At 32.7% G+C, this 14,240-nt stretch overlaps 1 protein-coding gene across 2 annotated transcripts; it reads right to left on the reverse strand.

Moving 5' to 3' along the window:
* Positions 1-9,226: 9,226 nt before the first annotated feature.
* LOC110426169 (cysteine-rich receptor-like protein kinase 10) lies at positions 9,227-12,259 on the reverse strand. 2 transcript variants are annotated; one of them, XM_021441320.2, is made up of 7 exons: positions 11,426-12,259; positions 11,215-11,340; positions 10,896-11,020; positions 10,579-10,789; positions 10,177-10,414; positions 9,870-10,020; positions 9,227-9,772 (listed from the first exon to the last, which is right to left on the reverse strand). In XM_021441320.2, exons 1-7 carry the CDS (start codon positions 12,195-12,197, stop codon positions 9,428-9,430), a joined length of 1,968 nt encoding a protein of 655 aa, XP_021296995.1. In that variant the 5' UTR covers positions 12,198-12,259; the 3' UTR covers positions 9,227-9,427. The 2 variants fall into 2 exon arrangements, with proteins under 2 accessions (XP_021296995.1, XP_021296996.1); XM_021441321.1 differs by having other exon boundaries at positions 11,420-11,557.
* Positions 12,260-14,240: the final 1,981 nt, after the last annotated feature.

A 14,240-nucleotide genomic window follows, 5' to 3' on the forward strand; every position in this document is an offset into this window, starting at 1 on the left:
AAAATTATCTTAATTCCAGAAATCAAACATGAACGGACAAAGTGAGATGGACAGAGTAATAACTTGGATGTGAACTTTGATATAGACAACAAAACATTAGAGTTCCAATCTACAAAGTTCAGCCCCCAAATTTTGGTACTTAAGAGGAAGTCACCCATGATAGGGTACAGGGGAGAGTTCCAACCTACAAAATATTTGATTAATTAATTAGAAAAGGTCATCGATTCCATTAGGCCATAACAACTGAAGAAAAGTCTGTTGATTGGCTACTCATGTAAGAAAATCACCCCAAATCTTTGTTCAATGCAAAATATAATATGTTAGATCAGTCAAGCTTGAATTTTCAATCCATAATCTTTTGTCCTGCGATTCAAATTCAGTGAATTTTCACAATAATAATAATAGTCAAAATAAAAAAAGAATTAGAGAGTATAAATGTAATTTATAAGATTAAGTTAACAGCTTCTTAAAATTTATTAATCTGAAAATTAAAAGTAGATCAACCTATTTTGGCCTCATGCTTAATCGTATGAATAAGTATTACATTCATAAAATAAAAAAATATTATAAGAGAAATTTTATTCATGAAATGGTAGACAAATACGACCAGAAGTTAAGGTTGCGTCCATGGTACCACCAACGGCTAATAAAATGAAATTCAATGTCGATGGATCAATTAGAGGAAAAACCATTCCATCCGGTTGCTGCGGAGGAGTCCTGAGGAACTCAAGTGGCATGCCCTTTGGGAATTAAGGATTCAAATTTTATGCATGTTGGTGAGGCTGCTTTGTCTCCCCTGCTATGAGAATACAATTCTCATTTGTTTTGTAGGGTATTTTTGTAGAACCATGGAGTTGTATTCTCTCTCTATTAATGAATCTGTTGAAGATTGAGACGAAACAAATTGATGAAGAATCAGTTCTAACATACCAGCATCAAACCACTACATAGACACGCATCATTGATACGGAATACCGATCACATTTAGACAAAACCACCTAAAAACAAATAAGATATTTGATACACAAAACCAAACTCAACCGAAGTCTCGCAACTGAACTCAATTTTAGAAATTAAAAAAAAAAAAAAGAGTTGATCATCCCACTTTTCGAAAAAAAAAAAAAAAAAGTTTTCTTGTATGTTTGTTTTCCTCCTCCAACCAGGTATGGGATTTGAAATGCGATAGAAGAGCATCACACAGCAAAAGAGATATCAAAATGGTATGGAGATAGTATACAATTGCCTTCATGAAGGAGGACCGACGAGGCTACTGCCTGGAAACCACCAGCAGATGTCGAAGGGAACCTTCCATCTTCAACACACCTCTTGGAAGCTTGAATTGCAGACTTTCTAATTAGCTCTCAGATTTTCAAACTTGTCTTTATCAAGCCCTTTGGTGAAAATGTTTGCTAGCTACTCATCTGTACTGCAATGGATAATAGATATCTCATCATTTTTAACTACCTCCCTAATAGCATGATCTTTACTTCTAATGTGCTTAGTCCTCCCATAATCTATTGGATTTTTCGCCATAGAAATAGAAGACTTGTTGTCAATCCAGAGTGCAGTAAGTTCACAGTTAAACTTCAGATCTTGAAGAATCTTTCTCAACCAAATTGTCTGGTTTGCAACTGAAGTAGCAACAACATATTCTGCTTCTACAGATGATTAAGCTACAATGTCGTGCTTCTTAGAGTTGCAAGCAAAAATAGCACTTCTAAATGAAAAACAATACCTACTGGTAGAGTCCTCCAAACTTCCACCCTAGTTATTATCACAGTAGCCTTGAAGCTCTTGTTTTTTAGCTTTACAAAACTTCAATCTGTAGTTCAAGGTCCTTTTCACATATCTGAGTACTCTCTTAGCAGCAACTAAATGAATCTTATTATTACATACAAAAACTTTTCATAAATCTCTAAGGGCAAACCCTCTTCAATTAGTAGTTCATTCTCTTTGTGGTTGTCTAATTTGTTAATATCAATCAAACTCCTAGAAAGACTAATACCAAATGGACTGTATTGAAGTATATGATTAAACATTGGCCAAAAAATTGTACTTTGATTGAACGAACAATTAGAAGCAGAGAGAGATGAATTTGGAAGGTCAAGTCAAGTAGAATGAGTATTAAATAAGTCAAGTAGGAAGCCTAATACCTAATTTGGGCTTAATATCAACCCATAAACAAAAAAGAAATACAAATAACAATAAAATAAAACCAAAGTTAAAATAAGTGCAAATAAAAATACAAATACAAAATATGGTAATAATAATTAAATTAAATAAATAATAAGTATTCTCCGATAACATCATCATTTCCACCTCCTGTCGTGCATCAAAACATGAATATCATCTTGAATTCCTGATTTCAAGATTCTGTCTTTCATCCTTGAACAATATCCTAGTGAAAAAGTAAAGAATCGTCCTTCAATTTTACTTTGTCGATGAAAATAATTGATATTTTCTTTATATAATTGTACTGAATTTCTCTTAATTTATCAGTATTCTTTGCATGATTAAATATCGAAATATAATTTTTTTGCTTGCATGGACTGGTTATATAAAAATTATATTTTTAAGATGCTATAAATATATATATAAAAGAGAAAAACGATTAGTAAAAAGAAGTACTATAATTTGTGCACTTACACTCTTTTGCTTCATCATAAGCAAAGAAGCACAGAATTGATTATACAACTTTAGATCATTAAATTAACCAGACTATGAAAAAAAAATAAAACACTTACACGTAGAATTTTGTTGTTATTTTAAATGATAACAACAAATGGAGTACTCCAGTAATATCAAAATTTACGTGTTTAAGAGGAAACATATTTTTTAATTATTGGATGAAGTAAAAAACTTTGAAAACATTCCCCTTGGAAATTTTATAAGATTCATGTACTTTTATATGGCTATAATAAAAAAAATACTGACATATAAGTAAGCAAGTTCATGCTTTTGATTTAATTGATTTTCATTTATTTGGTTGTTAAGAATTTTGTTTTTATATTATTAATAAATTTATGAAATGAGATGGACAGGGCAATTGACCTTGTCACATAGTTAAACAGTATAAATATAATTTCACTTAGAGATGAATCACTCACAAAGTAATTGGCTCTTGGATTTTAACTTTATTTTCAATCTTTTAAAATGTTAAAATTTTGAATTTGTTAATAATTGTAATAAACTTTATGTAGATGTGATTAGATTTAAATTGAAGGTTGGAAAAGGGAAAGGAAATATAGAGGGAGAAACAGATAAAAAGGGGAAAGTTGAATCGAAACAACATGAGATTTGTAATTGAAGCGGGAAAGGGCGTGTGAGGATGACGCGTAGGGGGAGAGGAGTGGCAATGGCCAATGGCGACGTTAACCCTACACCCTTTGCTTACTTACCATTATTACATCATAGTAATTTTAACAATATTGGTTAAACAGACTTACTTAGATGAAGTCAACTGTTATGTAAAAAAGCCTTTGGGGTTTCCTTTAAATATAGTTTTTTAATAATATTAGTTAAACAGACTTACTTAGATGAAGTTAAATGTTAAGCAAGTAAGCCCTTTGAGCCTTCTTTTAAATATAGTTATAGATTTATATTTTTAATAATATACTTGGTAGACGATTTTACGTACCCAAGAAGAAGACAAAGTTTGAGCAGCTCCTGTCCTCTTGAATAATTTACTTTGTTTCTTCTTTGGCGTTCAAATATTCACAAACCTATCCACGGTCAAATCAACCATGCCAGTTATTCTCTGATAACATCATCATTTCCAACTCCTGTCAGTGCATCAAATCATGAATATCAACTTGAATTTTTGGTTTGAAGATTCTGTCTTTCACCCTTGAACAACATTCTACTGAAAATGTAAAAACTGTCCTTTAATTTTATTTTGTGAATGGAAATAATTGATATTTTCTTTACATAATTGTACTGTATTTGTCTTAGTTTGTCAGTTTTTGGTAACGTAAATTACAGTATTTGAAGTCAGTTTTTATACTATAGGGGTTTGAGGATGATGCATGACTGAATTTAATAAATTACATTCTCTTTTGGTTTTCCATTCTTGTTTTCATGGCGTATTTGCATTAATCTAACTGGTTGCAGATTGTTGATGGATTTATTATGAAAAAAGAAGTGACGTGGATGTAACTATAAGACGATTGCGAAGCACACTATGATTCAGTTCCATTCCTTATTCACGTGAAAAAGATGATATGAATTAATGTTACATTTTGTTTCAAATTAAATTTAATTTACATGTTTAATAGTTTTATTTGAGGTTTTCTTTACATTTCTATTTATTCAACTTCTCATGATTTTTTCAATTTTATCATTGCATATTTGAGTGCTAGCATTGTTGCATATTTACATACAAATGTTGTTATTAATTTTCATGTTTTTCAATTTATATTTTTAAATTTATTTGATTAATATTTATTCATATATATTATGGTGTAACTCTCTCTCTTTTCATGTAGTTCATTCCAAGATGATATAGTTTATTTGACAATTAAACAAATTTTATAAAAATATTAAATTTCGAAAGCAAGCACATTAATTTTGAAAAAAATTAAATACTTATAATTCAATTATAAATTATATTTTTGAAATGTTATGTATATATATGCATTACGATGGAGTTACTCCATCATAATTATTCCTTATCCTTTCTTTTTTTCTCAGGTTTTGAGAGTCTTATGAGTGTTGTCATAAGTGAATTTTTTGAAGATTTTCTTTTATTTTTGTAAGTGTAACATTCAAAGTTATTATAAAAATCCTCACGTAGAAGATTCAATTAATATATATATATAAGATCTGCTTTTATACTGGAAAAAGAAAAAAACACATAAAAAATGATCTCGTAGACAAAGAAAAACACATCAAACTCATCTTGCTGCACCTAATCGGTATGATAACATTGAGCTTGGTAGTTTCAGGTTAGACTAAGTACCCTGACTTCTTCTACAAACTCAGTCTCCAATGGCGAACTTCGGTTTGTGCCACTTCGAAATCCCCCTAGTATTGAAATCCACCAAATATTCACGTGACACAAATTTCCACACACTTTATCAGAGCAAATTTATATATAAGATCTGCTTTTGTACTACAAACATACAAAATTTAGTTGTAGTTGAGAGACGTGTAACAAAGCAAATGTGTAAAACATACTAGTGGAGTGTGAGAATTATAAATTATGTAGCTAATGGCTTGCTTTATTAGATAATAGTGTAATGAACAAATGCTCTTCTTATCTAGAGGAGAGTTACTCTTTTCTTGTTGTAATGTAAATTAATTATTTTCGTTTTTGTATTTCTGTCCTTATTTTAATTTAGATTTAGATTTTATTTCTATTTTTTACTTACATTTATTATTTGTCCAAATTCAATTGAGTTTCCATTGAGTCTTTAAAGGTCCCAGGTCTTGTGTGGCCTTGAGTAAACCATTAACTACTCTCATGCTTTGTTCTTTAGTCTAGAAAGTTATTAGATCTAGGCGTTTTGCGGTCAGATGAAGCTTGGATCTAGGCCGATCTACGTTATTTAAGAATAAAAATAGGGCAACCCCAAAAAAAACAATCCTTTTAGAGTTAGGGTTTAGTTGAGTAAAGATCTGAAGAAGGCTTGGGCTATTGTTTGGGTTTTGATTCAGCAGGCTTGAAGCTGGTCCTTGGCAAGACTGTTTTGGACAGTAAGATGGGCAAAGAAAGAAAGGTGTAAACCTATTTTTACAACCTAAACTTCTTGAGACATTTATTAGCTCAAGTTTAGGTAAATGTCTTGAACTCTTTATTTGTTGGGCTTTGTATTGGGTTGGTCTTTTTTTTTTCATTTAGTTTGTTTAATTGTTTTTTTTATTTTTTTTTATTTAGTCTATAATATTTGTAAAAAAAGTTAATACAATAAAAAGAATGGGTCAATTCATGGGAAAATATGTGTGTCCGTCATAGAAAATATATGTAAACGAGAACAAAAAATATAAAAAAGTGTAGTTTAGTAAATTTCAAGAAACATATATGTATGGAAATATTTTATTTTATTTTTCCCTAAACTTAGGTTAATATGAATAAAGTGATATGAAAGGATTTTAAGAATGATAATAATAGTACAAAAATATAAGCATAGAGATAATATAAAAAATGATAAACTTCCTAACCATTTCAAACCATTATTACTTCATGTATAAATATTCATGTCATGTATTTTTGGGTAAATATTGTTGTGCAACAAATAAGGATTTTGCACTCAAGTATTTGACTCATTGGTTGGTACATTATTCTCTTACTTAAAAAGTAAGGTTCGAATCTCTTTTTTTCAATTATGAAAAAAAAAACAAATAAAGACTCTGATAACGACACTCTTTCGAGAGGCTTGTAAAGATAGGTCTCCCAAAAAACTCTCTAGATGAGAAAGCGATCTCAGATTTTACCAGAAAGATGGGAGGATTCAAGCTATGCTTTCAACAAAGGTTGTCGTTTGTATTAAATAAACTGAAATCCACATCATGATATGTTTTGAAATGAACAATGTCTCCGATGATGAGACCTTTTCGGGAAGTTTGTAAGGATAAACTTGCTTGAGAAATTCTGTAGGTGAGGATTTGTTCTTGTGTTTTACCTAAAAGATGGAATGGTAAGTTTCTTAAGAAAATCTCTAGATGAGAAAATGTATTTTGATTTTACCAAAAAAGATGGGAGGAGCCGAGAAACGCTTTCAATAAAAGATTGTCAATTGTAATTAAGAATATATATTTTGTATACGACTAACGACTCCGATGATGAGATTTCTTTGAAGAGCTTGTAAAGATAAGTTTTTCTCAGGGAATTCTCTAGCTAAGATCACAGTCTCGAATTTTAATAGAACGATGGAAGGTTTCAAAAAATGTGTTCGATAAAAGGTTGTCGATTGTAATGAATAATTGTAAACTTGCATTTCATTGATTCAAACATGAGCTATTAATCAGCAATGTGTGCTTCTTGCTTGAAACTTCATATTTCCTTGTCATGAATAAAAATTCATCAACTGTTTCCTGATGTTCTGCAATAGCAACCTTCTTCTCAGGTCTGTTTCTCTTCGATTTGCAAACTCTCTCCACATGTCCTAATTGATGGCATGACCTGCACTGAACATTTGGACGATACCAACAATATTTTTCAAGATGTGTTCTCTTTTCGCAATGTGAATAAGCAAGATACTTAGTTGTCGGTTTGCCTTGTTTTCCATCTCCAGATCTCTTGTCCTTATCTTTCTTGTCCAAGCCATTCTTTTTGTTGTTGTCACTCCATTTCTCCTTTGTTCGGGTCATGAAGGATCCTTCTACCGTGTTTTATTCCTTAAGAGCATGTCTTTGTTCTTGTGCTTGGAGAGCATTAACAAGCTCTGTGACAGTAAGGCGTGAGATATCCTTGGACTCTTCAAGTGAAGATACCTTAGCTTCAAACTTATCCGGTAGGCTTACTAGGACTTTATTCATAATCCTTCTCTTTAGAAGGTCTTCCCCAAGTAACCTTAGTTGATTCTCAATTTTCATTATTTTATCAGAATACTCTTTAATAGTCTCATTATCTTTCATTTTTAAAACTTCAAATTTCCTCAACAGATTAAGTACTTGCATCTGTCAAGTCCTATCACTTCCGTAGAATTTCTCTTGTAACTTGTCCAAAGCATCTTTATGATTCTCGCAAGCCATTATCCCAGTGAATATGGAGTTAGATATAGTAGTGGATGCATGAAAGGGCCTAGAATCTCTTGGCAACCTCTTCACTATGCTACTTCAATTGTGCCATTGTAGGATTTGTGTGCTTTTGAATTGGAGTATCTCCACCCAATTCCACAACTTCCCAAAGGCCAAACACATGGAGATAAGCTTTCATCTTCACTGCCCAAATTGGGTAGTTATCTTCGTTAAACATTGGTGGAGCTACAACATTGGAACTGGTTGAAGCCATAGATTTTCTTGCAGAGATTTTCCTAATGGAAGATATGAGACAGCAAGATTAGATATTCTAAAAAAAAATAGTTTCACTAGTCTCTTAAGAACACATGAATTGCTCTGATACTGTGTTAAAAAAGGATGAATTAAGAAATACATTGAAACTTAATCAAGCCGAGAAAAAAACATGAAGACAAAGACACCATGTTTTGTTTTTCATTGAGCATATATTTCCAGTAGTTACAAAACAGAAAGAACAAAACAAAACCAAAAAAACCAATACATAACTAAACAATAAAACGACCAATAACTATTTTGTTGTAGCATGATATTAGTGGCTGATATCCTAGTATTCACAACTCAACATGGTAAATCCACGTTACTAAATTGACATAATGCTGAAGACAAAAAACTGAAAATAACCAATGCATAAACTGCTATTTTAGACTAGTCACATGCTGTTGCTCGTGACCTCATCTCCACCCATTCAAAGCATCATCAGGCCATCCTCCATTAAAGCTGAGATATATTCCAATTTTAACACACCAAGCATAGAAAAAATTTGATCTATACTCATCACTAATTTAGCAAGTGAGTCGAAAAATGAATTTGCTTCTCTGAAGACATGAACAAAATGAACCATACTAGTATCATATTTTTGAATATGTCAATATCATTAAGTTCTTTCCGTAAGTCGCACGGTCTCAAACTAGATTGGCACATTCAATTAATAGCACTCTCCTCCAACATCCAAAAGCCAAAATGCATGCAAAGAAGGACATCTATTTTACATATAAGGATGAATTTGAATTCGTGGTGGGCTCTTCTGTTCCAATAATTTTTTCTTTACCTTTCTGGTTATGTGCTTGACCAGAATTACATTCTATGATTTCTTTTTCTAACCCATTTTTGGTTATTGAAACTTGACTTTGTTTTTGCATCACGACCTTGTTGCTTTTGTTTTAATTTCTTCTACAATACATATTTCTCCAATACCCCATATAGAACTGGCAGAAAGCACTCATCCGAACTGTTGACAGATCTCTCTCAATCTCTCAATCTACTACAGCCACGCAGGCTCTCTCTTGCACTGCCGCTCATGAGATAATTTTTATCAATAATCTCTTCTTTCTTTTTCAAATAAGACCAGGAAATAGTCATCAGCCTATCTCTGTTAAAGGTTCTGTAGCCTAAGGCTTGATTGATCTAAAACAAAGAACAAGAGAGACAGAAGGAAAGATCCAAATTTTTCATCGGTGTATTATCATGCTTTGCGTACCCCTCCCTAATATAACATAGAATTGGCTATATACTTGACTTAATTATTTAAATTGAGCATAGATCAAAATGCTCATCTTCCTTGCAAAAATTTTAATGTAAAAATTGTGATATGAATGTGTTATAAATCATCTATGTGCAATACACATGTTGCAAATTAAGACTATTATAAACAAAAATGGCTATAATTGAATCCAATATCAATTCCTTAGCACTAGCGAGGATATAACTCTGTAATAGATGTCTCGTTGTTCGACAACAGAAGAATATCATCATTAAGGGCATGATCCGTGACCCTTGAGGTATATACCGATGAGGAAGAGAGGTTTGATTCAATGGTGCTGTGCACAAAAAATGCTGGATGAGAGGGTGCCGGTAGAGTGACGGAGTAGCTATTAAGCATGATAGCAACGGAAGCCATGGTTGGTCTGTCGACTACATTTTCTTGAACGCATAGCAAGGCAATGTGGATGCATCGTGTCATTTCAGCTTTTGAAGATACCTTCAAGGAAGGATCTATGAGATTCAGCGTCGTCCCTTCCCTCCAATTCTTCCATGCCTGTAAGAATTTACCAATAGAAACATGAAATCGGGACTATACTCAGTATTCACATTTTGTGAGTTTAAAGTTCATACTTTGTAGATGTTACACTTACATAGCTTAGAAGATCTTCCACGTTATCTCTGTCGTGGAAACAAATATTTCTTTGACCACTTACGATCTCCAGAATCAGAACACCAAAGCTAAATATATCAGATTTTACTGAAAATTGTCCATGCATTGCATACTCTGGAGCCATATAACCACTACAAATCAAGAAGAAAAAAATAATTATAATCATATATAGCTAGTTGTTTTCCTCTTAAACATGCATGGGGTTAGGGAAAGTTACTTTCCCTATCATTATTAATTTGTACAAGTTAAAGAGTACGATTTAGAAGTTTATCATGTTCAGAACTTACTAGGTTCCCACGATTCTGCTTGTATTGCCTTGTGTTTGGTCCATTGCAAATAATCTGGCCATGCCAAAATCTGCAATTTTGGGATTCATATCGGTGTCTAACAAAATATTACTTGCTTTAAGATCACGATGAATTATTCGAAGTCGAGAATCTTCATGAAGGTAAACCAGTCCACGAGCAATGCCTCCTATGATTTTGTAGCGTTGTTCCCAATCCAATTGTTCTCTCCTTTTTGGATCTATACGTTCATACAAGAATGTGTTTCAATGCAAGTAAGATCTCAATCAAGAGTGCTTAATTTCTAATAACCAATAAAATACATTCTGATCTGTAAAAACTGAAGAAGCTAATTCAATTGCAATTAAATAGAAATCTGAAATCATAGATAGAGTGCAGCCATACCAAATATGAAGCGATCAAGGCTTGAATTAGGCACGAACTCGTAGATAAGAAGTCTTTCATTTCTTTGCAGGCTAAAACCAAGAAGTCTAACTAAATTCCGGTGTTGAAGCTTAGCCAACAAGAGGACTTCATTCTTGAATTCTAGGTCTCCTTGTCCAGAATCCTTCGATAGCCTTTTTACAGCTATATCTTGCCCGGTGGAAAGCCTACCCTGGAAACATAGGCGTTGGAGAAAAGTTCATATATGTCAAACACATCATAATATTCCAAGAAGTAGAAATGTTTATCCCTAACACAATTTTGACACGGTTCTCTACCTTGTAAACAGCCCCAAAGCCACCTTGTCCAAGCCTATTTTCATCAGAAAAGTTATTTGTTGCAGCTTTAATGGTGTCGAAATCATATTGCAAAGACTCTGCAGTGATAATTTCATCGTCATCGGCTGCAGAAGAGGAGCAAGCTAGTGATTAGCAGAGGCTGAGCTAAGTACTAGTCAAATACTAAAGAATATAAAAGCATTGTATTATGACGAAATCAGGACCTATCCGGTAATTAAAATTCAATCGAGTTAGAATCCTAAAACTATAAAAGCATTGTGTCTTAGAAATTGCTGAATTAGCGTAAAGTTTATCTTACACTCAACATCCTGCTCCCTTGTCTTCCTCATTTTCAAGAAGATGTAGACACAGATGATTAATATCACCACACTAGCAATTGGAATAACGATGATGATGACAGTTCGAGATGTGTTATTCTTCTTTCCTGCGAGAAACAGATATTGTGACCTCACATATCAAAACTTATGAGTTTTGAATTTTATAATTCAACAAGCATGGCTTACATATACCTCCAGGCGGTGGTGGAGATGTCTGCGTTATGTTGTAGAAGCGATTGCTCTCAAACCTGAAATTACAACTTGGGGCTATGACCCTGCCTCCGTTCCTTCCAGTGCAACAATCTGGCTGTTCTTTAATAATCCGGTCCAGACAATCCAAGCATTGTTGTTCAGATAAATCGGGAGTGCACTCCGTGAGTACAAACACTCTTGTGAAATCTGGAGCGAGTTCATCGTTTACTGCAAACTTTTGAAGAGAATCTCCAGCTGCAGCTTGCGTCCGCGACGTATCCAACAATGTCCTCAGAGTGGCACTGAAGCCAGCAGGATCTGAGGCGTTGACTGGACTCCACAGCCACATACGAGGCCAAGTTTCTATAACGCCAAAGATAGAGCGATTTGTGTAAAATACCATACACTCATCATACCCAAAAATTGCCTCCTTCTGGTTGGGACAAACACTAGCTCGCAGATTGCTAACGTCTGATATGCAAGAACGGCAAATATCTGGCTCAACGTCTCCTCGACAAAGCGCCCTTACAAAAACTTGGTCAGGGTTTTCGCCAAAGGATGCATTGTAGAATCCATGGTCGTTTCCCGTGTCGGAGGAGAAGGAAGAAAGAACACGGTTGAGATTGTCCTGGTAAGGACTACTGGCAGAAACGTTACCCGTACTGTTTTCACAGTAAGAATAGCGCAGCTCTTTTTGAGCGATAGAAAGGGTAAGAAGGTGAACAAAAATGGCAGAAAAGAGGACAGGAAGAGTTGAGGAAGCCATTGCCATCGTCTCAACCTACTCAAGAAATCCTGAAATCAATAAAACCTTGGCTTCAAGGATTATATAACGTGATGTGCAATTCGGTTGACATTAGAAAATGGTTTCACTGTTCGAGTTATGGGAGTCGGTCCATGTCTTTTGTTGACAATGACTCTCCATGATATGTGTTGAAATATTCTTCTTTACTTGTTAAACACATCATTAATCGACCAAACTTTTTGTAATTTCAAAAAGCAAACAACAAAGGATTAATACTCTTTCTATCTAATTATACCTGCTTTTATTGACTTTTTCAGTCAAATGATCTCAACTTTGATGATTTTTAACAAAATATATAAAATTATAAAATTTGTAAATTTTTTTTAAAACTTTAATTTTACACATAATAATTTAAAATATAATGACCACAATTGAGATTGATAAAAAAATCAAGAGACAAAGGCTAAATTTGTCACCGTACTATGGGTACTTAAAATTCATTGAATGTTACCACTATAATTTCAATTTCATTGATCTTTGGACAAAAAATAATAGAATATAAATATCATGCTGAATATTTTGTTAATGCAATATATTTTATCACTGTATTTTCAATTTCCTTGATTTTTATATAACAAAAATAACAAATTTGAAATATTTCACGAAATACATATACATATGGTAAAATTTCATCAATTATGTTAATTTATGTAAAAAACTAACAACATTAAAAATTCTCGTAACAAAATTCAATGATATTGAAATACAATTAACAAAATTTAATATTAATTTATAGTACCGCGGTAAATTTTATCTTAATCCAAAAAATCAAGCATAGACGGAAAATGTGAGATGGAAAGAGTAATCACTTGGACATTGAACTTTAATATAGCAGCCACCAAATTTTGTTGCTTAAGAAACAGTCATCCATGATAAGGTATAGGGGGAGAGTCCCAACCTAGAACGTCCAGCCCCCAAATTTGATTAATTAATAAGGAAAAGTCATCCATGCCATATGGTCAAAACAACAGAAGAAAAGTCTTGGTGTTTTTCTCTCGAAGAAATCCTTTTGATATGTACGTGGTTTTTGATTTTGTTCTTACATTGGCTGTGTTTTTGCGTCGGTTGTGTTGGGGACTTCTTCGGTTGAGAAAGGGGCTATTTCTTTTGTTTTTTTTTTTTTTAAGACAGCCATGCAGAATTGGGGAAGGGATTTTGGGTTAGAAAAAGACGTGCTTGATGAAATCTTGAGTCTCTGTTTTCCTCTGTACAGCACAGGTCTTTAGGGAAATGGTAGAGGGCTTTCCTTTGTCTCTTAAGCTCATATTAGGGAAGGAAATTGCAACTAAACTTAGTGAAGTAGTTTCCTACTGCAATTGTGTTTACTCTACTTTCTGCACTAATCAGACATTTTATGCCAGCTTAAGTCTGTAGCTTTTTGCTAAGATTTTGGATTTTTTTTATTTGTATTAATAATTTAATAAAAAATTATTTAGGGGCCTATTAAAATATATATAACATATTATATTGAGAAAATTGTGAGGAATAACCTTTCTTGATAAGAGCATTTCAAAAATAGCATCAAAATAAATTTAACTGTTTTTAGTTATATTTAGTCATGACTTGATGAAAATATCCTTGAAACTATTTCAAATAAATTAAACCATTCATCACAATTTTTTTTCATTTGTGTTTATGATTTCTCTCTCTCAACATCCTACTCTCTCTAATTTTATCGATTTCTCTTTTCGACATTCGTCTTTTATGCTCTCGATTTCTCTCTCTCGTGCTTTTAGATTTCTCTTTCTAGTATTTTGAAGGCACCAAATAATAGTTTTGATGTGCTTGAGTGGATGACTATTTGGAGAATTTAATTTTTTGGTATTTCGGATAAAACTAAATAGTAGAAATGATCACAGATATTTGAAATAGCTTATCAATTCAGGATCTAGACATCAATAAACTCAAAATTTTAAAATTTATAAACTTAGGTTTTCAATGATTTTTTTTTTTCGATTTTTAATCAAAATAGGTTTTTTAGATAAGAAAATTTGTGTTTTGATTTATAAA

The sequence above is a fragment of the Theobroma umbraticum genome, unplaced genomic scaffold, assembly GCF_002168275.2.
Source record: "Theobroma umbraticum cultivar Fairchild unplaced genomic scaffold, ASM216827v3 scaffold_55.0, whole genome shotgun sequence".
NCBI lineage: Eukaryota > Viridiplantae > Streptophyta > Magnoliopsida > Malvales > Malvaceae > Theobroma > Theobroma umbraticum.

What these genes read in the sequence shown, in the direction of transcription:
- LOC110426169 (XM_021441320.2), bottom strand. Translation starts at nt 12,197, where the DNA reads ATGGCAATGGCTTCCTCAACTCTTCCTGTCCTCTTTTCTGCCATTTTT. An exon ending in ATCTCCACCACCGCCTGGAG is followed by an intron (nt 11,341 to 11,425) that starts GTATATGTAAGC and finishes TGTTTCTCGCAG; the next exon opens with GAAAGAAGAATAACACATCT. An exon ending in TGGAAGATCTTCTAAGCTAT is followed by an intron (nt 9,773 to 9,869) that starts GTAAGTGTAACA and finishes AAATTCTTACAG; the next exon opens with GCATGGAAGAATTGGAGGGA.